General features: G+C 43.4%; 1 protein-coding gene across 1 annotated transcript; it reads right to left on the reverse strand.

Moving 5' to 3' along the window:
• Positions 1-395: 395 nt before the first annotated feature.
• On the reverse strand, positions 396-23940 carry LOC144740037 (follistatin-related protein 5-like; the record flags this gene model as incomplete). Its single annotated transcript, XM_078622919.1, is given in 12 exon segments — positions 396-836; positions 839-1103; positions 5384-5478; positions 5480-5509; positions 7980-8087; positions 10241-10390; positions 13368-13486; positions 13640-13666; positions 23319-23453; positions 23779-23806; positions 23808-23905; positions 23908-23940. Coding segments are annotated over 12 exon segments (1529 nt in total), but the record flags the coding sequence as incomplete, so codon positions are not given.
• Between the last annotated feature and the right edge of the window lie 648 nt (positions 23941-24588).

A 24588-nucleotide genomic window follows, 5' to 3' on the forward strand; every position in this document is an offset into this window, starting at 1 on the left:
GATGGAGGGAATTTTCCTTAAAGGCACGGGAAAAAAGTTTGGGACGGTCAAATTACAATCTGGTTATATATATATATATAGAGTATATATCTATTGCCAATTGATCGGATTACTTTTCTTTGGAGATTATCTACAGTATTCCCTCTGATTTAGAACACAATTCATGGACACTTTGCAGATTCCTGACTCGGTGACAAACAGTCCAATTCGTTCCGATCTTATGACATCACTTGGTTTCACCATCACCGTTTAGCTTCTCAGTTCAGCAGACTAACTAATTTGAATTTGTGGTGTTCACTTACACGCTTCCACAATATTAAAACACATCCGAAACAGAATTCAGTACAACAGTACCTTTGAGAAAAAGAAAACTCACTGGGTCTCGACGTTTCCACCTAAGACTCCCCGACCCACACCAACACGTTGCCTTTGACCACATCTGTGATCTCGCAGTTGAGCTTGTTGAGCCGTCCATCCAGGATGAAGAGAGATTCCCTGGAAGGGGTCATGAGGTACTGTCCGAACAGTCCGCTGCCCACCATTACCCTGTTCCTACTGCTCCAAGGCCACTCCAACGACTTGGCGGCCTCTTTCAAGCTCTTGATCATCTTGACTTTGCCGGTGCTCAGCTCCACAAAGAGGACATCGGTTTGTCGGCCGGAGCTGCCGAACACGTTGTACTGGTGGACCTCTGTGAAGGAGCGTTGGAAGGCCAGGTCCGAGAGGTGCAGGTTGGTGTGGATGTCGAAGGGCTCTCGGATCTCTCCCCGCTCCGAGATGGTCTGGATTCTCATCAGGCCGTCGCCATCGTCCACCGTGACCAAGTAGTGGGGCTCGTCTGTGGGGATACGTAGGGAGTGCCAGTGACGTCCCGGTTCTGTCCAATCACGGAGTTTGTCACGCTGTCCAGGATGATCTGAGGCTGTGTGGCACCGGTAGAGTCAGGTCTACAGTTGACAAAGTAGTAGCCACCGAGGTGGGTGTAGGCCACCGACTTGGGGATGCAGTTATATTCCCGCAAGCTGATGTTTTTCACGTAGGACATCGTCTCCAGGTCGATCTTGTGGAGGACAGGCTCGTTTCGATGAAAGACGAGGCCAAATCTGTTGGTGATATGAAGAGCAAAGGAAATAGGACGACATCAACAGCACGCTTTGTCACGGTGGTACCAACATCACCAACATGCCTGCTTCAGTTCGACTGACTCTCAGAGGACAAATTCTCCCATTGATCCCCTGAGATGGAGCTTTTGTCCATTAGGTCTGTGCCACCTCATATCGGCCATGATTTGATGAAGTTTGTCTGTTTGTTAGTTATACTGTTACATTTGTGGTGTTTGTTTCATCTGAAATGGCTTTGTGGGTTATTCTTTCCTTTGTGCTAGCGTCTGTGTTCCCTTCATGCTGTGGAATCTTCCTCTTTCCTTTGTCAACAGTCCAGCCTTTGTGTCTCGTACGTCCCCAGATCTGGTACTTTTATACAACAGGCCGGAACTTGGTGGTCAAAATTTTAATTCCGTAACCAAGAAGAGGCGATTTGTCATCTTAGATCAGCAGCACCCCGGCCTTTGTTTGAAGATGCATAAACACTCCCAATTCTCATGCATACCAAAATGTGTTGAACTAACCTACAGAAATAACTGAGACGTTGGTTTAACGACTTCCAGAGAAAGATTGTTGGCCCTAGACAGCGGCCATTTTGGCAGCCTGGAATCTTTCCTCCCTCCAAAGTGGCTGGGGATGACTGAATATATTCACTCATATGCTATTCATGATAAAATCCCAAAGACGCTGAGCTGAAAAGGCGAGAGGAGGAATATACAGGCGCAGACAGGTCTCAATTAAATGTGAATGCCGGCTGATCGATGCTGACAGGCAGTTCAATTGTGCCATCATTCATCATATTTTATGCCGGCTGAACACAAGCTGTGTGATCCTGTGAACCGACGGCTGTTTGAAAGCACATTATCATCCCTGTTTTGGGAATCATCGATCCAGACGTGAGCTGTCCACGAGGCGCACCGGGTCAGGAATCTGAAGTCTAATCTTTAGCTACAAACATGAAAAAGAAGAAGATTCAGTCAGAGGAACTCTGACTCTCTGCCAGGTCTGACGTGCAGTACATCAGCGTTCTGCTCTCTCTGCCAGGTCCGTCCACGTCAAGTACATACTGTACATGAGCTCATCCACATATGAGAAAGAGGGACCGAGGACTTTGACCTGCCCCCCTCATCGAAATTCAACCCATTTAATTGGTGTTTTTTGTACAACTCGTGGTTTTACTGTTTGAGTCGTATTTCAACATCTGGACGATCAAGTGAAAACACACCGGTGTTTGTTAGATGCCGTGTTATACAGGACACACAAGCCATTTATCTACCCCCCCCCCCAGCTTTATTTCTAAATGCCAGTTAAAAGCGGGTATTTATGCCATTCTAGGGATGAGACTTCATACGGTTCCTGACCAGTAGAAGTGCTGCACAGCTGGAGGTCTTGGACTTTGATGTGAAACCAGCTGAGAGCGGTTCATGTGACGGTGGGGAAGTTGGGTGTGACGCAGAACCACAAAACATAAACCTCAAACAACTCCACCAACACAATGGATCCAGGCAGTTGAACTAATTTGTTTTGGTCATAAAAAAAAAAAAAAAAAAAAAAAAAAGAGAACACATACATAAATCAAACTTTGAGACTGGCTGGCCTTCATGAATGTTCATGCTGTGTCTCTTCTCGTGCTTCCAGATGTTGTTTTTTTCAGTGTTATCTGACTTGGAAAGTGAAATCTGGTGCATGGAATTCAAAGGAAGACCTCTGACACTCAACAGACTGGTTCTGGAGCCCACCCGCCATAACACAAGCTCGCGAATCATGAAACAGGTGAATATTCTGTGAGAAAATCATTCAAACAAACATGTTTGGATTTTGGAAAAAAATAATCCTATTGTTTACCAACTGGGTAATTATTTAGAGACAGATACTAGTGTTTTCTGTCAGACACTGCTGAAACTGCTCTGCTGTGTTGTGTTCAAATTGTGACAGATCAGTGAACTGTGCAAACACAATGTGAAATGTGAATGGAAGCTAAAGGTCAACAGTGCCTTTATCCTGCGATGGGATGATTATGTTCATGTAATAATTCAATCATCATTGTCTGCCCTGTGAGTACAGCTGCGGTGCTCATTGGCAGACCCAGTTTGCTTTCAGTAAAACTGACAGGTGCTGTTTGATCTAACGATTAATGCATTAAAGATTCTCCCGGCTTCTGCAGAATGTTCAAATAAAGCCTCCTCTATCGTTTCTGCAGCTCAACTCGCGAACATGCATCTGCATGGGGACGTTTGCCGCTTGAAAGTGAGTCGGCCTGAACAATTAACCACCGCAGCGGCGTTAGCTTAGCAGCACACTAAGAGATCCTGAGGGCAAAACTCATTAACAGAAAGGAGAACGACGAAAGTTGCATGGTAAACGATATCTGTAACACAGCAAGTCTTGCTCAGCCATCCAACAGAGAACAGAGTCAACATCTCGCATAGCTTGTTTGGCCAAAAGGCAAAATGTTCAGTGATTGGAAACGTGTGAAAAATAGGTATGGGCTGTGTGAGCTGAGGGCGAACTGTAGATGTGGGTAAAAATAAGAAATAACAGAATTTTCTGCTGACACGTAGAGATGTCTGACTGGAAGTCGATAGGCTTCATGAATGATGGCCTCCACAAGTTCCTGCTCGCTGTTTAGCACTGTACATGCCGGAGGAATCCCCGATCATTAAACAATCCCCAGGAAGTTGTTGAATTTATGTGGGGCATTCACACGCCGCTCATGCTGCTAAACTGACTAATCGATGCAGCGTTGCTGTGTACAGACAAATGGCTGTTTGTGTACGAGATGAAAAAAGTCAGAGCGGCGGCGCAGTAAAGGCCTCTGCAACAACAGTCGACGCCGATACGTCGAGAGTGTCAAGTTTATTGATGGACACTAAAGGAATTCCCCCAAATGTTCAGTAATTATTTTATTGAAATTGCAATTTCAACAGCCAGTCGTCCAGTTAAACGATATAAAAGCCTTTAAAAGTTTGATAGATGCACTTCAAATCTCGTGTTATTCAATTTCTGTGCTGAGAAAAACAACAGACATTCAGTATTGAGACATAAGCTCACATCAGCGAATTACGTCCCATGTTCCAGATTAAAACGCCCAGCTGTAGCTGTAACATTCAGTAAACTTTTAAAGGGCATCCGGAGTGATAAACAACTAGTCGGTAATGACGGAGCCATTTCCAAACACAACACTGGAAAGAAAGAGGATTCTTCCCCGCAGGTCTCTGTGGATCTAATTACAGCTGTGCTGGCAAACCACCCCACCCACATTCACACACACCGGACTGCTGGCTCCAACTTGATGGGAGACCGGTAATATCTCAAACTCCACCAGACCTCCTGCTAATCCTCCACCTCTCAGTGATATTTGCGACCGGCGTTCTCCATGAGCATCATGTAAACCAGGGCTCAGGGGTTGTGCACGTTTCAACAATCTCTGCAGGAAGTATCCAATTGCTTGTGAATTTTTAGCGGGGTGGAGGAGGTAATTATCCCTGCTTGTCCTCATGCAGAATTTTATTTAGTTACTTGTTTATTGGAGCAGAGAGTGTTTCCAAATGTGTTTTTGAGATTTTTTTTCTCAATTCCTGGTTTGTGTAAAAAATAAAAATAAAAAATAAAAATAAAAAAAATAATAATAATATAAAATAATAATAATAATAAATATTTATCGTTTATAGATACGATAGAGCGCCATGTGACCAACTTGCTGAAACCTCGACCAGCATCGGGTGTTACATTATAGATTGCTAGACACTGGGGGATATCTAAATCTTAGCAACAGGGATGTCATTCACATCACATTATCACAATCTGCTGATAATTAGTTAGGTTTGTTCATTTTCAGGGCTAAAATGCTTAGAAAAGCGTGAATACTTGACCTAGCTTGACTCAGACAGAAACTTACAAATGCTGTTTGCTAACCTCCTTTCACACAGTCGAGTGAGTTACTGAAAGCAAAAAAATATTTTTTTTCTGAGCCGCACTCTGTTGCAAGAACAATTTTAGAGGCACACACAGCTTGCATGACATTTAAAATCAAACAGTGCTGAGCTGAGTCTGCATCCCCTGCTGACGGTCAAAGGAAGACCACCATGGGTGGGTTCAGATTGCTCTTTGGATGGACGGTTTTCAGTAGCAAAAACGGTCAGCAGCCGTGAATTGGCTGTTTTATTCACCCACAAGGGTTTGTGTCTTTTCTAGACGTTTTGGCACATACGCCATTTCCACATCAACTAATACCCATCGGCTTGAAGAGCAACAGTGACCACGGATGATAGGGGCCATACCTGATGTGGTTAATGATGAGGCTGGACACAGGGATGAAGAAGTCGTCCACCCGGTCGAAGCGTCTGCCGACCGGCTGGGTGTGAATCGTGTGGTGAGGACACTCTTCCACTGGCTTGATTTATCACCTAGTGAACAGCGAAGCATGAGAAGGTGGGTGTGAAACAAATGATCACATACAGTGTTGGACATATAAGATAAAAAAAAGCTGTTACATCAACCAGCAACTGAAGTATAATGGTCAGTGGTTATAATGGTCCATGCTTGACAAAACACTGAAAACTGTTTGGTCACAATCCTCCTCAGCTTATTATCCGGCTTTGTTGCTGAAATGCTGACGCGTCACAGTCGGAGGTGATGTGTAATCCTGTGTAAAGAATGTCTGTGCATGCATGGAAGTGTGCAGATGTGCTCGTGCGTGGGCAGGGCTTTGCTTTGATTAGCCCACAATGCTTTGAGCGCAGTCCCATCCTTATGAATTACTGCACCGGCAATGACATGTGGGAGCAAAACAGCACTTAATGCGCAAAGTGAATTAAGCCATCTTTCAGCACAAAGGAGATATTTCCTTTTTAAAACATGCTACATACAGAATATTCCAACAGTGACGTGATCATTTCAGTATTTTACTGACTGGTCCTGCTTCCCAATCCAAATCTTTTTTCTTTTTCTACATAACTGGAAACCTAAGTGAGGCTTCACAACACAGAAATATGGCCTGGGATTCTCACACAGATGAAAAAAGCCTTTCTTGTCAGCTGATGATGCTACGTTAGTGATAGCGCTACGCTAATCCTGGGATCAAACTACACAGAGCTTTTGTCTTTCTCACTGGCGACCATACCAGGCTAAGTAAACGTACTGGTGTTCTACTGATCGGTGTTGAGGAATGTGTTGTATGAAAATTAAAAAAAAAACAAACAAAAAAAATCAAATCAACAACAAAAATAATTCGGCCCACGTTCAAACATGACAGTTGTGAGTTCAGATGGAGACATAACAAACTGATTGCCACTCAGCTGACAACCTGACAATCTCCCCCTGTAAATGAAATAAAATACAACAGGCCGAAGATACATTTAAATAAATCAGGCCCCAAAGAAGAGGTGTGACTCATCAACCACATGGAAAATAAAATGTTTATTTATTATTATTTTTATTTATTTCATTCTCAGACAGTTACATACAATTCCTCAATTACTCAGCGGCTCTTGTGATGAATGACATCACATTTCTCCAATATGACAAGTTGGAGGATTGTAAATTTAATTTGTTTTAACTCTTTGGCAAGATGGTGATGAAAAGTTGACTTGTGTGTGTGTGTCTGAAACCATCACAATTTGTTTGCCCCTGGTGAGAATATAACTGATTACTGTGATCTGACAAGCGTTATGGACGTTATGTACGTTAGACTAAATAATACATATCTGATGGCCTTTGGCCGATATTACAGCAAATGAAAACTAACTCATGCACTAATCTGTCACGGCACAAACCATCAGCTGGCATCCAGCTAATGAACTGAAAACCGACGAGTCCCAAAAGGGACCACTCTTTATCTTTACAAGATATCTTTACATTTATCTGTCTTTGACGTAAATATTATTCTTTATACTGAAAGCAATCTAGTAAAACATATGTGTGATTAAAACATATTGACTATGGTAAAATGAAGTGTTTTTTAATTTGGAATGAATTATTCTGAATTAAGGGGGAGAAGTATTTTCCTTTGAGTTTACATGGAAATAGGAATTCAGAATTGAGGTTGACATGGAAAACATATTTGATCGGCTTTATTCAATTCTGTTTAAGGTCTGGAGGTTGGGAAGGATCACAACAACATGGAGGATCACATTTTTAGCACCCTCCTTGGATGGGTTTTGATTTGATGTTATTTTTTTAAGCAACAGCACAACAACATCCCATCCTTTTCCTTTAATCTGCGGAGGAGAAGTCACTGTCGTTGCCATTTAAAGTGGCTGATATGTACAAAACACACACTGTTTCTGTGATGTTTGTCTGATTAGAACATTTATTGTCAAAGCTGGACGGAGTCGGCTCTCACTCACAGTCACTGCCGCTTTAGCTTTAGTTCTTCCATGCTACTTATCACATAAACAGTTTCTGCTCGTAAACAGCTTTACTGTGTGCTGCCATCTTGAAATCTTTGTTTGAAAATATGCCCAACGTGGAACATATGGAACATCAAGTTTAAAGGGCAAGGGAACGGGCATGGGCAGGAAGTAATTAATTTAAAGAGGAATGAGGAATCAAACCAGCCACTTACTTAGGAATTAAGTTGAACTTGGAATGGTCGTTTTCATCCAGAGTTAGGTGTTTACATGGTCCTTTTAAATCAGATTTAATTTTAATGCTGAATTAAACACACTGAATGATGCTGTGATTTTAGAGATATGTGACTTTACTGTGACTTATACTGTCTGATACCAACGCTAAAGGTGGGGGATCCAATTATCACCTGATGAAACACTTCACTCCATCAGACATGTTAGTAGGACAGTGTTGTTTTAAAAAAACAACAACAACAACAAAAAAACAGAACGTGAGACAAACTTTATGACTTTTACAGCAAAATACCTGCAGGGTGGGGAAGTTCTTCTCCATGTCCCCCCAGCTCAGCAGCCAAACCTGGTCGTGAGATTTGTCATAGTGAAGCTTCACAGGATACGGGTCTGTGCTGACCGTCTGGAGGGCGACACAAAAACAAAACCATTCAGACAGCGGCGACGCAGAATAACGACTGGAGGCGAGGAAGGCGGCTGCTTCTGAAGAGGCTCCTGTTTGATGTGTGCTGGTAATGCGTCGGTCCTGCAGGCTAATGCATCACGGTTGACAGGAGCTGGTCTTCCTCTAACAAGGCGGGCTGAGCGTGCGGTTTTCATGTATGAGGGGCGTTTGGTGGTTGGAACCACATTTCAAATCAAGTGGTGACAGACACAATTGCTTTACCACGCTGAAGTAATTGGTTTTAGTCTTTATCCGCGCCTGGACACACACAGGCAATATTCCAAGTTAGAAGAATAGATGAGTGCTGTGCGACAGAGCAAGGCTCCTTGCGCATTATGTCGACCGGTGTGTGGAAGGACAACAAGCTCTGAGGGACAGGGGGAAGAGGCAGGAGGCCTCAATGACAGCACAAAATATGTTTCTATTTCATATATGTATATATATATATATATATATATACACAGACATATGTAATGTTTACGGTATATTTGTAATTTTATTTCATTTTTATCTCTTTATCCACAGTCCTCACACGCAGTGGTGTTTGTATGCAGCGCTTAGATTGTTCACCTCGGCAATGTTTACACTGTATCACTGACGGCTCTTCACAGTTAAATCCAAACTAATCTCAGAGTGTGTTGACGTCTGAGAAAACAGGTGTTCGGGTTCTTTTTGTTTTTGTTTTTTTTCTTTTTGTTGTGACGAACATCTTCTCTCAGGCTGAGGATTATCCAGATCCTCATTCAATATGCTGTTGTTACTTCAGCGCCGACGGTGGATCTGTCAGACGTTAAGCAGAGAAAACACTGCAGCCACTTGAAGCGTTGATTAATTGGGTAAGAATGCAAAACGAATGTCATCACCATGCATTCAATCTGGGGACGAAATTCACACCGTTTGCATAATGTCATCACTTTTTACTCATGTCAATCATTAATAATTCAGTGCAAATATGGAAGGGAAGGAAAGTAAACCCTTGTCTATTCAAGTGAGGAGATGGGTTCAGGTGTAACAACTGCTAATATAATACAATGGAGCTAAACCTAGCAGTGTCACCGAGGCCAATCTGCAGGCTGGAAGGTTCCTGAGAGCCACAACGGTCTAAGAAACAAGTGCAGGGATGCTCACTGCAAATGTGCTGGATGCTGTTATTTAGGAATGCTGTGACTTGGATTGCTTTTCACACCTTATGTGAGGGAAAAGAACAGGGGCTGTCAGGTTACGGCTGCCACGAAAGAGGTGGGGCTCAAGGTCACATCAGCACGGAGGTTAAGTGTCGGTCTTGACAGCCGTGATATGAATGAAAGGGGTCAAGGCTGCGGCGCGCAGCAGTTCAACAAAGGTTTAGAGAGCTGATTTTCATTCTGTGTGCAGGAAAGGGGTTGACGCTCCGCTGAATGCGGAGTGAGATGACCTGAGGCCGTCTGACACGGAGGGAAACCATCACGTGTCTACGCATCCTGTTATCTGTGATCGAATTCAACACTGAAAGGTGACGACATTTTCAGAACATGTTTCCTGTTTGCAGACAAAAATAAAGTTTTGATTATTGTTGTGGTTTGAGTGGCGTTGGCACCAAAAAGTGTGCAGTGTCTTGGCCAAAAGTGTAGCAGAGGCCAACTAATCAAGTAATTGCTGCTGCTGTAATTTCTGCACCTTTTACTGAATGCAGCCAAGCTGTTAGCAACATTACACACAGAGGGTGTGATGTTTCATATTGTTAGCCGAGTAGGTGGATGCGGGGTAACGTCCCTATATGGTCCTGAGGAGAATCAGAAGGGTTGATTGAAGCAGTCAGAAGAAAATCCATCTCGTCAAAGCATCTTTTGGAATACGCTGTAATCGTCAGGTGACAGGGACGAGTTACTATTTCTTTATATCCAGTAACTGTTTAAAAAATATCCCAAAATCCAGTTGGAACAGATGGCGCATTTTTTATTGTTCTCCAAAGAAGAACCTCCCCTTTCTCCAACAGGCATTGACAGGAAAAGATGTATTTTATTTTTTATTTTTTATATTTGTTGACTCCTCTGACCTCATGTTGTTGCGCAGTTGCCAGAAAATGAACACGAACCCCCCCCCCAGTTACACTATTTTAGTCTGAAAATTACCTGGACGGCCTTCTGGGACTGGATGTCAACAATGAGCACTCGATCCAAGGTTGGCTGTGTCACATAAATAAATTTGTCCTTGACGTTGACCGCTGACGACCACACACACTTCTGGACGGGGTCTCTTTCAGAGGGGGGGCACACCTCCTCCTGGAAAACACAAACACACACACTTTATTATCTTCATCCAGTCACTTTCTGTTGCCTCTTATGTCTTAATGCCAGCAGTCTTATGACCTAAGCGGATGTCAAGTGTATCATCATGGAAACGTTATGCATGTTTTTTTTTTGTTTTTTTTCCCCCAAAATCTCAGAAATAGCTTCAATTTGTCTCCACATCCACTGAACGGAGCCCATAAAGACAGTTCAGCCTGCGCTCCTGGCAGCTCTCGCCTTCCTGGCCATCAGGGACTTCACCAGGGCCTCGGGCTCTGCAGCTTTCCTCCCTCTCGCTTCCTCGGCAGTCCTCCATGCCTCCAGGCTCAGCCTAGTCATCTGTTCCAGACTCGGTGGGGCGATATAGGAGGTGCAGGCTGGCAAGGATGAATGAAGAGCTCCGGCATGCAGGGATGAACTCTTTCTGCCGTACTTAAAACCACAGAGGCCGTTGAATGACAGGTGCCTCCTCACGGGTCAACAGACGTATGTATGAACTTCACTGAAGTCTACGTGAGCGGGAGACTTCATCGACCATCCCTTGTGCAGCCCTGCACTCAACTTTCTTTCGCCTGAGGGTCGGGTTAATCGAGCGGAAGTGCAAAGATAGCGTCTGGTGAAAATGTCATTTCTAGATGCAAAATGCAGAAACAGTGCTGCTCTTTGTAGTCCAGTTCAAAGCACCGTCGGTAAATCCAGACCCACGGCTGGAAAGATGGAGCGGCAGACCCTTTCTTGTCTGAATCAAGGGGTGACACCAACGGGTCAATTTCAAAATACCACGGGTCGCAATTGGACAGCGCTACGACCAATCAGAGCAATGGACAAGGTGACCTTATGGATCTTTTGGATGGACCTTACGGATCCTTTGTCGAGTCCAACTTGTTGACGCCAAAGACAAATCAGCCATCTTTGATGTGTACATGACCGCTGTGGACATTTGGCTAAGCCCCGCCCACAGACTCTGTACGCGGCTCCGAGCCCGCCTACACCAGATAGACGCATGTGGCATGTGATTGGGGCTGAGCTGATTCTGAAGATTCTGATTCAGAGAAGTCTGCGATTGCTTAGAGGTCTCACTGACTCATTGGTTTTCAAGCCATGCAGACCTACACTGTGATCAGTTTGTGCTGCGTCGCTGTAAACATCTTACTTGTCTTACACTTTTTAGTTGATGCCCAGATGAGGGTGTCAATGGGGGCGACGCTAATCCTTGTGACTGTGAGTGTGTGGGACGGTTTTATGAAGCTACGTATTAACTGACAGCATCTAAAGACAGCAGAGGTGTTTTTTCCCCGAGCCTTGTATTATAAAAATAAAGTAAAATACTAAATGCACATGCAAAGGCACCACGCCAGAAACTGTATCAAACGATACGAGATTGTAAAACAACTGCACCTGGATGCTGTGCTATTACTAGTTCCCAGGAAATAGTAGTTTTTGTGTCACAATCACAATTCTAAATCATTCTCATAATCACCACGTGTGCATTACACTAGCAAGTAGGCATGGTTAGTGTTGGAAAAATGTCTCCACGACTTGGTTTTCTGTTGACCTTAAAGTTGGAATTTAGGCAATAAACAGTGTAGCCAGTCATTGTGTACAGCGACAAAACTGAAATACGGAAAAGAAATAAAATATTACAGAATACATTCTATTATTGAGCTAACCTATGTGACTTGATTGATTTGTCAGATTATTATTATTATTATTATTATTATTATCATGAACTTAGTTGATTAGCACCTTTCACACACACATTCAAAATGATTTATAACAAAATGAGAAATGAAGGATATATCCTGAAATCACATTCATGCATTTTGTTTCTAAAAAATAAAGACTGAAAAAAAGGTTTTACTTTCGTTTAAAAAATTCACATTAAAGTAATGCAGCTCTGCAGTATCCTCTTTGACAGTAAACAGTAAAACACTGCGGAGCAGTTAAGGAAAATGGATTGGCTGAGCGATCACCATAAAACAAATCAATCAATGCACCTTTGGGATGCGGGGATACGTGAGTCCCATGCTGGGAACCGGTTTACGTGTTCTCCCAGCGATCCCCCAAAGAGAGCGCTGGAAGTGGCATCAGAACGCTCACAGTGATGGATATCCTAATACAGACGCTGCTCTCTGAGGAGCGCTTGGATGATTGCTACACATTCATGGCGGCGCTTTATGCATAGCAGCCGTCCAATCAGCACGGACTCCGAGATGAAACGGCTCTGAGGAAAGTGCCCGTTGAAGACCACATAAATATAAGAGGTTTCCATCCGAGAGCTGCGTTGACTATTCGGCTGCTGGGAAACTGGGGATTAATGGTGATTCAGTGGGGAGGTCGGGGATAAACAGTCCACTGCGAACACCTGAATTTGAAAGTAATAACCCACAAGTGTGCAGTTATTTTGGTGGAAGCACAAAGACCTGAGCATATTTTAACCCAAACCCCTGAGAAATGTCATTTTTTTTCAGCAAAAGTTAAACTAATTGGCAGTTGACATCCACTGATTTCACCATGATATTGTTGACTCCGGGTTTTCAGAAACATCATCGCCATGTGCAAAGAGCAAAACCTCCCAGCTAAAAGACACAGAAAAAAAGACTCTACTGGTACTAGATCAGATAGAACTTATAATATAATAACATAATAATAATAAGAATAATATATGATAATACAATAACTATAAAAACCTTTAATGTATTATTCTATTTTCCCAAAAAGTTCATTTTTCAGATCTGAGGTGTTGCTCTTCAGCCATTCATACACAAATCACAAAACAATGGGAAGAAATGTGGAAAATGTTTAGAAACCCGCAGCTCTTTTGTCTTTGAGTTCGAGGCGATATGTGCCAGTGTTCTCCTACTCACAGTTCCAACTCATACCTGACCAGTTCAACACCGGATGAATCACTGTACAAGTGAGTCACAGTTTAAAATAAAGCTCACGGCTCCTCAGAGCCCGGACCACTCACTTGCAGAGCCAGCAGCTTCTCACTGGGCTTAATGTGCCTTTGGATCTCACATGCCACCGGCTGGATGACTTTAATTCCGTCTTCGTAAAACACGTAAAACATGTTTCCGATGCCGAGACCTGGAAGAGATCAGGAAATCGTCGCATGAGTGGAGACACACAGACAACATAGTCTACTTTCAAACTCTGTGTTCACAGGTAATGAATGGTTGGACGTATTCAGCTGATGTGTGTAATGAATGCTGCGGTAAAGCAGAAGCGGCCTTGACGTACCTTCTTCACGCCACAAAATGTTTGCCACTGTGAGGGAGGAGAAAGAGAAAGGCTCAGTTGAGAATAAATGCCGGAATCAATCTGCGAGAGAAACCATCTAAACCGTTAATTCTATTGAGGCAGACAGGAAAGCAGAGAGCATTTAAGTTTTATGGAAACTGTCTCCATGAAATCCAGTGCAACAAGTAATCCATAGAGGCCTGGATATGGAAATAATTCAATGCCAAACACTGGAAAATGGAGTGTCGAGTCGACAGGTACTATGAAATAGAACTTCTTTAACCTTGCAAACTGTGTAAGTATATGAGAGAGAGGTGAAATGAGACAGATAATTATTCATCAATATGGATAAGCCACCTTCGACACCCACGAGTGGTGTTTTCGTTAGTTATTAACATATTGTTGCTCTTATAACGTTCCAATTTAACATTTAAAGGTGACTAACGACAAGAAATAAGACAGAGAAGCCAAACAACAGCTCAAGTGCTGGATGACTTGAACACCGACCAGCTGTCGCCTCCCACGGGGGGCTCCCGGAGAATAGTCTATTTATAAGACTAGAGGCTAAAGGGTGATACGGGGAGAGGAGAATCTGAAGTCATTAGGAAGTTATTTCCTATGCAAATATCAGATCAAATTCCGCCACATTTGCTTTTTAACCATGACCTTCTGGTTCATTGTTCATCCCAGTCCCCTCACTCTTCCCTCCGCTTCCACTTCTAGCCGTTTTCGGCCCGCAAACCAATCTCCAGCCCAATTCACAACCGATTCTAATCTCCACCCACTTCTTGTGCGATGCTCATTCCCTCCGCCGCTCGCTCGTGTGGACAGATGCAAGGAGAGAAAAGGGCGAGAGACAAAGCCGGCGAGACACCAACGCACCGTTAGTCAACCTTAATCTCTCCAAAGTGCTTCGTCCAGTGGTTCTTGAGCACTCTTGCATACCTTTTAGCTCATTAAAAGTTGCACAAAAGAAGTGGCCTATGGATCGAAAGGACAAGGAAAAATGGGAAGGAGAAAACGAGAAGAACAATACAATTTATTTGAGATGTGCCAAGAATGGAAAGAAGGAAAAAAAAAATCAAGAAAATGGAAGGGAGGAGTCCAGATGAGACCTTCTGTGCCCTGGTCTTTTCCAATAGTCTGCAATATTGATGCTATTCATCACTTGGCAGAAAGACTGCGGCTGTTCTACGCATACAAGGGGCCCATACATCAACTTCCTTATCCATAGAACAAAACAAGCCGGCTGCCACTGTAGGCGGTGAGTTCACTCTCTTCTGTCCGTAATAACTGTGTTTTCAGCGGGCACCAAACACCGGCAACGACACGCTCACCAGCCAGCCCCGGACTCTGCGCTTCCTACCCGTCAGCAAGGTTACATAAATTCAGTTTGTTTACACGAGCGCACTGCTGCGACAGTGGGACAAACAGCCTGAGGTGTTCGCCGCAGTGGCACGGAGCAGAAGAGAGACAATGCATAAAATAGGTAGTGTGTGTGGTGGTGGTGGTGGGGGGTGCTTCACACAGGCCTTGAATAATATAAGATTGTTAACCTTTACTATTTGTTAATAAGTGTAAGTGCTTCACTGTCCTCCAGCAGCTCTGGGACGACGCTCGAGTCAGTACTCTGTGCGGTCTAACTACATATCGAAACAGAATTCAGGTAGTTGCCCAATGGAACGCTGTCCCCACCAGGAAAATCCAACTAGTGCATCGGTTCAGCTCAGAGGCCCCAGACTTCCGGATTCAAGATGGCGGTGCGCAATATTAGCGGCTTTGCTAATAACGTAGCTTTAGCGATACACTGTGTTTTTACTCTTTCCGTAACACTATTTTGGTATATTTAGTTCATTGCCGTGACTCGTACTCACAGAACTGCTGTATTTCTTGTCATGTTGAATGTTGTTAGTGTCGTTTTGTGTGGTCTGACTGTCCCTGACTGGGGGCGTTGTTGCTTCTAAGCATTATAGTCACTGGTATCGCTGTACATTTTCCGTAGTTGTTTGTTTCTATCTCCCCTTTTCTTTTTTCTTGTACCTCTGCCGACCGCCTACCCCACACACAAACACAAACACACACACACACACACACATCACCTCTCTCTTTCATAGGTGACCAGTCTCGTCCCTGAAGTCCTGCCATATATAACTATATATTCAGTTGGAGGAGCAAATCCATCTGACACCAAAGGTCATCCAGAAAACCACGCTGAGCGCCCAGGAAGAGAGAAAAAGACTTGTAGGACAAGGACAACCTTAAACATGACTGTTCCAGAACAATCGTTTTTGTCAAACGCACTCATTGCCCTTTTTTCCTTCCAACACAGTTTCCTCAGCATGTCATACACACACAGAAAGAAGACGTTAACAGATTACTCTGCACATTGAGAGCGGATGCTGAACGGCGGAGCGAGCTCTTTAGAAATTGACGCCAAAGGCTCCCTGACAAACTGTCCACAAGTGACGAACTGGCAATGAGAGCACAGCTCCTTTAATTATTGACAACTAGCTACAGCCTGTTGTAACCAACACACAGAGCAGCAATTCTACAACAGAATAAAAAGAAAGCAAGGAGAGAAAAATCTTTATATCCCTGCAGTCATACAAAACAAATATCCTCTCAACGTAATGGGTCACCGCAGTGAAGGTTGACCACACAGTACATCCATTACCGAGACTACTGCAGTACGCTTGAACCTGCCAAGATCCGATCTGAGTACACGGGGTCCGGGAATGAGATGTTTCGCGATTGGCCGACTTTGGTTCTTTGCCAGATCCCTTTAACCTCAGTATCAGCAGAACGTTCAAATCATTTCTCTCCAAAGTTCTCTGTTTCATTACTTCCTGCATGTTTCTTCTGTAACTCTGCTACTTGTGCTCTTTTTAATTGTGAATTTATCGATTCCACGTTTCCCTTTTTCCTTTCCCCAGGTCAAGACAAAGTAATGTGTTGCTCAAAGAAAAGCTTAGTCGGCAACTAATCCAGAGGTGCTCATTAAGATACTCTGTACCTTTCATAAGCTGGAAATGCAGATGTACCGACAACGGATTTGGATTTGTTCAGCCGGGTTGGTCTGGACACCAAGCACTGGAGCTCCTTAACTCTGCAGGTCTATCAGATGTCGGCGGATGACAACAGTGGTGATGTACACAACAAAGATGGCAGCTGCCGATGAAGAGCAGCCGTTTGAATCGTCTTTGGCATTGACAGCAAACGAGTTGGACATTTCGTTCAGAGACCAACAAAGGATCCGTTTCCTTTCCGTTGTCATCAAACTCTTCTGCCATTGACTTGTTTCCCCGATAACTTGACTCATACGATAGCGTGTCAAGCAACAGTTCCTAGAGCTTAAAGTCTGAAGGTTTTATTGGTGGTAAAAGTTCCAAAGGTCATTTTAAACATTTGTCTCATTCTACCAGGCGACCGACTGATAGTACCTTCACCTGTCATCTAAATCTTCATCTGTCACGATTCACCTTTGTGATCAGGTCCCACTCATGACAGAGCAGAAGTTTACATCTTATGCATCCGGAATTCAGCTTTCTACTCATGGTTTTGAACGCCGTGCAAACTTCAGCGGAGAGCGTCTAGCAAGACTATTTACAGTCAGGCAGCACAAGGACGCCCTCAAAATAACAGGAATGACTGAGCTGGAATTAAAGCTGGGAGCCCGTGGATCGACTGAAGGGTGTATCATCTCTTTAAGGGGGAAAAATATTCAAACTTAATCCTCGGAGAAAAATCCCTGAGAGTTACTTGAGAGACCTTGAAACTTCCAGACTTGAAAAATCACATTTTTGTGCCTCATCATTAAAGACGGCGAAATAAATGTGCACCTGTGCTGTATGTTTCCCTTTTCTTTATTCAAATTAAATCATGGTTTGCAATGACTGATATTCTTTGTAAAGGAATACATAGACTGTTTCATATGTGACATGTACGGTACTGAGCAAACATTTTAGGCGGGTGTGGAAGAAAGTCCTGGAAAGTGAGAATGACGTCTTGAAGGAAAAGGTTGTCCACGCCAAATATTGATTTGAATTTGATTTCTATTGGCTTCATTCACTTGGCATTTAGTTTATTTTTGACTTTTAAATCTGAGAAAACATTCTGACATTACACCTGCCTGAAACTTCTGCACAGTGTCGTATGTATGATTTCAGTCCCTGTATTATTCCTATTATTTCATCATTTCTGACTAAATCCGTCATCGAAACTATTCATCTGCTGCAATTGCGGTTTAAAGAGCATTAAAAACTCGCCACTGGATTTGCAATATTTGTTTCCCAAAGCTGTCGGCATGAAACTGTGTTGACAGGCAGTAGGCTGCTGACGCTGGTTCCAGCCTCTTGTTGCTGACAGCGTGTCCAACGCTGTGTGAAAGCCCGCGGTGGCTGGGTGGGGGCTCTGATGGAGACATGGGGACTACTTTGGCATGAGCTGATCTTCTCCACTGCGGCTGAACGAGGCAGCCAGCGTATTGAGCAGCTTTATGTGGACTGCTTTCCATCTTCGTGTACCATCAAGGCTCAGGAGATTGCAGGGCTTCTGTTCTGACCAATCACTCCACCGACACATTTCCCCTGATTACATTTTTGTCTCCGCTTGAATCTGTGAAATCAGCCAGCGCTGTGTTTGATTGAAGTAAAAAACCCTATGAGCTGTGAGATGTCAGACACTGTTAAGAAGCACAGGGCACCGAGAGCAGAATAACGACCGGCGGGTGTAGAGGACGGGTCACGGGGGACACAAAACTATGACAGCGTCCCTAAAATAAGGACAATAAATTGTTGATTGATTCTCAACACACCAAACAAACTTTAACCTTCACTGATCAGTGTTTCATAAGAGAATTAAATAGATTACATCCAATAATTGCATTGTTCTGGTCGTTCAAAGAAAATACTTTTATTTTTTGTGTTCCCTCAAAGTTTGTAACATGAATTTGTTAAAATATGATCTGATCCCCACTGTTCCCCTTGATTTGATTATAAATTATTTTAAATCACTGTTTTTATCAATTTTATCAATTTCTATCAATGAAAAGCGGATATTGTGTTGTTTGTTGTTCCTCTTCTTGGCCAACAGGGTTACAGATGACTGCTGGTGCTACTTTTATAGCTGTGATGTAATAATAATAATAATAATAATAATAATTTTAAACAAACCATTTCCAACTGTTGAGAAGCAAACAAGCCAAACAACCAACTCGTGGCAGAGTGGAGGTGTTTTTTTCTGCTCAGCTTTCCTGCCCACTTGAGTTTCCAGACTCCTTGTTTGAGCTGAGGTACAAAAAGGTCGTTCAGTGCTTTAAATACTCACGTACTTCACTATGAGTCACACAGCGAATCAACAACCGACAAAAGGGATATTGTGGAGTTGTGAGTGGACACCAGACCAGGAATGTCTGCACTCACCTCTCATACATCCTCAGAAATACACTAACTGTGTACACAAACAACAATACATCTTTTATCTTCAGAACCAGCCCAGAGCTTGAGTGAATGAGATCAAACTGTATTCGACCGAACTTGATCAGAAGAGATAATATTCACCCTCATTAAGTTATGAAGGTTAAAAAAAAAAAAAAAAAAAAAAAAACTTTGGGAGATTAAAAGTGCCACGGATCATTAAGATCATCATCATTATCGCTCATCGGTTCATCCTTTAGTTCTCCTCACTTGTTTGTCCTTGTCTCAGCACCACAGCACACTGTGGGTTTGAAGTTGTGTTGCAGTAACATCAGTAAATTGTTGACTGGTTCTAACCTGGCTGACTCCACAGTGAGAGCAGACAAGTCTAACGTTCACATTCATATATATATATATATATATATATATATATATATATATAGAACTTCCTAATTTTCCCAGCTGAACAGGAGTTCTGGGAAGCGTTAATTACGCCCATGGAACCTGAGCGACCCCCCACCCCCCTTAAACTGGGACAAACATTTATGACATCACTCACGACTTTAGTACCCTGTGGTTTGTAATGAAAGACGCTTTTACGTATAATGCTTCTTTCAAAATTGCAGACACAGCTAAAATAGTTTGATTCCATTCGATCACTTTAAATCCCTTCTAGAAGAATTCATATTTTCCAAATGTGTTCTACTTGTAATATGTCCCTTAAACCATATATTTAATCCAAGTGTCATTGGAAAAGAGCTCTCAACTGACCCTCCTAAGGGAATTCCAGGATAAAGTTCTATTTAATCTAATCTAAAATAAAAAACACAAAAAACCTGACTCTTATCGGTTTGACTGTGTGGGATGTTCACAGCCCCCCCTCTTATGAGATCTGACCACATCAACAACCAACAAAAAAACCCCAAAAACAAATATTGCTGCTTGACATAACATCGCCAAACACATAATAAAGGGTCTGAAACCAGTGAATCATTTATGAGGCAGATCATTCCCAGTTAGGCCGGAGAATCCTTTGATAACTAATGCAATATTCTACCAGTTCTCTCACTGAGCTCCCACTTTGAAAAGCTCTGCATCGTACAGGATGCTCGAGTCCTTGATACGGGGTGTAAAATGCAGCTCAGTGCCGAGACGCAACAAAACGGGGAGCTGAAGCACCAAAGCCTCCGACTCTGACGCTGCAGAAATAATTGGGACATTGTGAGGGGCAGATATTTATGCCAGTTTAGCAGCAGACTGGCAGAGATGGATGGGGCTCTGCCTGCTGCTGACAGACGCTCCAAGATATTCACAAACACTGACTGCTCCGGTTTTCCCAAACAACAGAGCACTTGGAGAAATCTGAGAGAGAAAAAAAACCCTGCGAAGAAAAAAAAAAAAAGGTTTCGACCTTCATGTGTCTCTGAAGTGAATTCATCCAAGCAGGATCATTCAGCATCACGCATCAGATCATGTTTTTCCTCTACTTCTGCTATTTAACGCCTTAATTCAGCCACTCGTCATCTGGCTTAGTTTGCTATTCACCTCGTTCTTACTCGAGTGTTTGAGTGAGGAGCCTCAGGCGGGTCGCAGACAAAATGATTTCACCTGAATGGGATCGTTAGCGTCCACAATGTCAGAGTACAATCGCCGCGCGACCTTTTCCTCAGCGCCATCGTCCATCCAGTATTTGTGAGTGTCAGAGAGCAAGAGGAAGTAAATGAAAAAAAAAATACATCGGGAGCTGGATGCTGTTTTCAGGTTGAGTACCAGACAGTTTACAACTATGTACTTCAAATGAGGAGATTACTTCTGATGGTGGTGACAAATTTAAAACACAACAACAACAACACAAGAGCCTGATTGTCAGTTGATTTATTGTCTCATGTCTCCTTTTTCCTAATGAGTTATTGTTCTGAGTCCTCTACAACACAAAACCACATCTGAAAACGATGGGCTAGTTAGAGTAAATCCGCTGCAGATGAGCGGAGATGTTGAGACAGAAAGATGCTTCGCCGCAGTGTCACCAAACATCGGCAACTTGCAGTTGCAAGAAAATCAAGATTGTGATTGAATGCATGCTGGAATTTCTGCGTGTTGATGACCAGACCACGAGGGGCACGACAACGTGTCTGCATCTGACAACCTGCAACTGAAGTGTCAAAGTATGTGAAGTTGTGGATGCTGCCTGAGCTGCTGACGTGTGCCGGCACCCCCCCCCCCCAACCCCAGCTGAGTGTGTGAGCACGGAGCAGCAGCGTGTGAGTAAACTGCAGATGGAGATGAGATGTGTTGTTTAAGCTGTTTAAGCACATCTAACAGCTTTGGGTGAATTAACTGCAGTGCATTTAAACTCCAACAATCGTCTTTTTTCTTTTCAGTTACTGGTGACCATAAAGTACTGCATTTCCTATCTATCAATCAAATCTCTATATATATTATATGTATACATACATACATACACATATATATGTCGAGAGATACTTGAATGTTTCTGAATACAGTGCAAAACCCCTCAAACGTTTACCTAGAATATGTCTTATTTCTTGTCAAAATGTCTCATTTCTTTACACTGAAAACAATAAACACACCACCTGGAAAAAGTAACTTGCTTCCAGACACTTTTCACTTGGTTTCAAGCAAATGTTACACTTGAAACAAGCAGAAAACTTGCTGCCAGTGCAGTAAGAGATGATGTGAAAAAACAGGTGATGTGTCAGATTTGTTTCTTACAAATTAGACACATTGATTAGAAACCAGACATATTTAATGTGCAATTAGATAATTATTATATATTATATTAGACGTATTATAGCAGACAATATAGGATTTTGAAAGTGATTTTGAATATTTGCAGTGTAGATTTTTTCGACACATTACCCTCAGCTGGTAAAGAACCATATTTGTTAACTACTCAGTGGCCTTAACTGACGTATTGACGGCAGCTGGCAGCTTTCCTAGAAAAATTCTCGCCAGCTGCATCGTTCCCGGAGAGACTAATAGGAATATCTGTCCATCTCCGGTGGAAACACATTCCAAAATAATACAAATGACAAGAGAGGGTGAACGCTCGAGCCAGCATCCTCCTCACACACTTCGTTGTGAGTTCTCCGTTCGTGTGCTCACCATGGCAGCGACGTGCGCTGAATAAAAAGTCTGTTTGAGAGCACCAGAATAAAGTTAAAAACGGGTAAATGCTCCAGAATTTATTCTCAGACCTCCTGCGGAATGAAGTGACTTCTCAGGAAGTGAAAGTTTTTCAGAGGGAGCAGAGCTTTGTGTGTGTTTGGGGGCTGTAGGCGGAATGAGCTGTCCTGGGGGCTTCTCTCGCTCCAAAAATGGTCTGCAAGATCTCCGTGCACAAATTTGGCCCCAGAGTGGAGCTTCAAAAGCTTCAAAGCAGCACAAGTGACTTCTGACAACATCGAGCATGATCCTCTGATGTGTGACAGGAAGGGTGTAGGAAGTTCCGTCCCCCTGGGACAACATCAAAACGCATCAGGTCTGGGCAGAGGTGCGGGGCAGCGCATGTAGGAAGCGTGACGAGACTGCAAAGCGGCTGCACGCGGTGTTTGGGAAGACTAATTACCCAGAGGGAAGACAAAACCAACTGTTCCTGAGCCCCAAAGACAGATTCTGACATTTCCGGAAAGGTCAGCTATGGTGTCAAAGTGGGAGGGGAAGTTGTTTGTGTGGGAAAAATGGACCAGAATAGTGGTACATTGTCATTGTATTGGCACTGATTGTATGGAGACATGACTGTATCACTCATTTTTATTCAATCTCAGGAACGTTGGCGGGGGGTGGGGGGCGGCGGCTGCAACTGGGTGAACGTCAGCTGCTCGTCAAGTCACTCACGTCACCTGATCCCACAGTCAGTCAGCTGGTAGTTCCATGAAAAGCGTTATGAATCAGAGAGAGGTCCTTCAAACAACGAACGTACAACTGTCAAATGTTGGCGGTCAATGCCTTTTTTAACCCTTGTGCTGTGTGTCTCAGAACAGAATGTGTCGAGCTCCTCTTGTCGTAAATCTTTGGCCTCATCTGGCAATTCATGCAAATGGTGATGAGCTGCAGCCCGAGTGTCAACTAGAATAATGAGCGTGTGATATTAAAGACTGCATGGATGGAGGCTTGAAGAAATGGCTCCGTCTGGAGAGCATAGACAGTTGCCACCATTACTGACTGAGGCTGAACATTAAACATTTTTAAGAACCACATTCGTATGGCTGCACCACCGGCCCTCTGAATAAACGCATACGTACAGGTTTTGCGCGCAGAGTCTTCCACAAACAGCGAAGAGATGTCCTCATCCACACCGGCGTCGTTTCTGGCGATGCAAGTGTACGCGCCAGTGTCCTCAAAGTGCACGTTGCTGATGTGCACCTCACTCCCGTTCGCTGCGAGGAACAACAGAGGGAGCAGACAGTGGGATTTCCACACAGTGCTGGAACAGTGTATTCTGAAGTGCCATTACTTTGTTACGTAAAGGTTCTTGAACATGTTCAGAGGCTGAGAGCACTGCTTCCGCAAAGAAAAAGCTCTGAATTCAAAAGAATATGCTGTTGTTGCTCACACGACCTGCTTCTCTGAGCACTGGGTCGGTTTTTTGTTTTTTGCTTTTTCTATTTAAATCCTGTGTACAAAAACCAAACTGTCAGTGAATGTTTCCTGCTGTGTGTGCTTTTTCCTTCCAAGACTTGCAGGAAACACTCGACCCCGTACCTTGCAGGGTGAGCTGTTTGGACAGTTTTGGTGGTGATGTCCATGCCGTTCTTCAGCCAGGCCAGCTGGGGGCTGGGGATGCCCTCCGCATGGCAGCGCAGGCTGGCAGTGACGCCTGGCTCCCGGCTTGGCTCTCCGGGTACACTCGAATGACGGGTGGCACTGTGAAGTGGTGAGAGAGAGAGAGAGAGAGAGAGAGAAACCATTGAGTTATTGTGCCGAAATTGGAGGAAGAGTAGCAGCAGACAAACGCCTGGTTCTCAAGCATCTCTGTGAGACCGAACAAATCAGATCAAATTAGACAGATACAGCAGACATCTTCCTTAGCTGGCATTGATTTTACATCATCTTTTGTCACGGAGGAGATGAGGGGGATGAAGAAAAAAACCCAACAAAAACCACCCACAAAACAAGATGTGTAAATAGAAAATAAAAGACTTAGTCTCTTTCGCAAACTGCTCCAAAAGCTGACTTTATACATTTCTGCATGCTGTGCCGCTGTTCAGCTGCGGTTTCCTCTTTTTATTCTACCCTGAAGCAAAAGCAAACAGAACTTCCGAGCATACTGTATTTCCAAAAAAAAAACAACAACATAAAGCCACACATGAGCAACACACACACACACACACACAAATCCATTAATCATATGTATTTATGCATTGGTTGTGAATATGGCTCCTGGCCTAGCGGCTAGCTGTTAAGAATCTTGCAATATCAAGAGAATGAATTTGAATAATCTTTAAAAGGGAACAGGCCTTGTCCAAAAAAAAAAAAAAAAAGCAGAACAATGATGAAAATAAGAGTCTGTGA

Source organism: Lampetra planeri, unplaced genomic scaffold (assembly GCF_965212315.1).
Source record: "Lampetra planeri unplaced genomic scaffold, kcLamPlan1.2.h2 scaffold_1857, whole genome shotgun sequence".
In the NCBI taxonomy this organism is placed as follows: domain Eukaryota; kingdom Metazoa; phylum Chordata; class Hyperoartia; order Petromyzontiformes; family Petromyzontidae; genus Lampetra; species Lampetra planeri.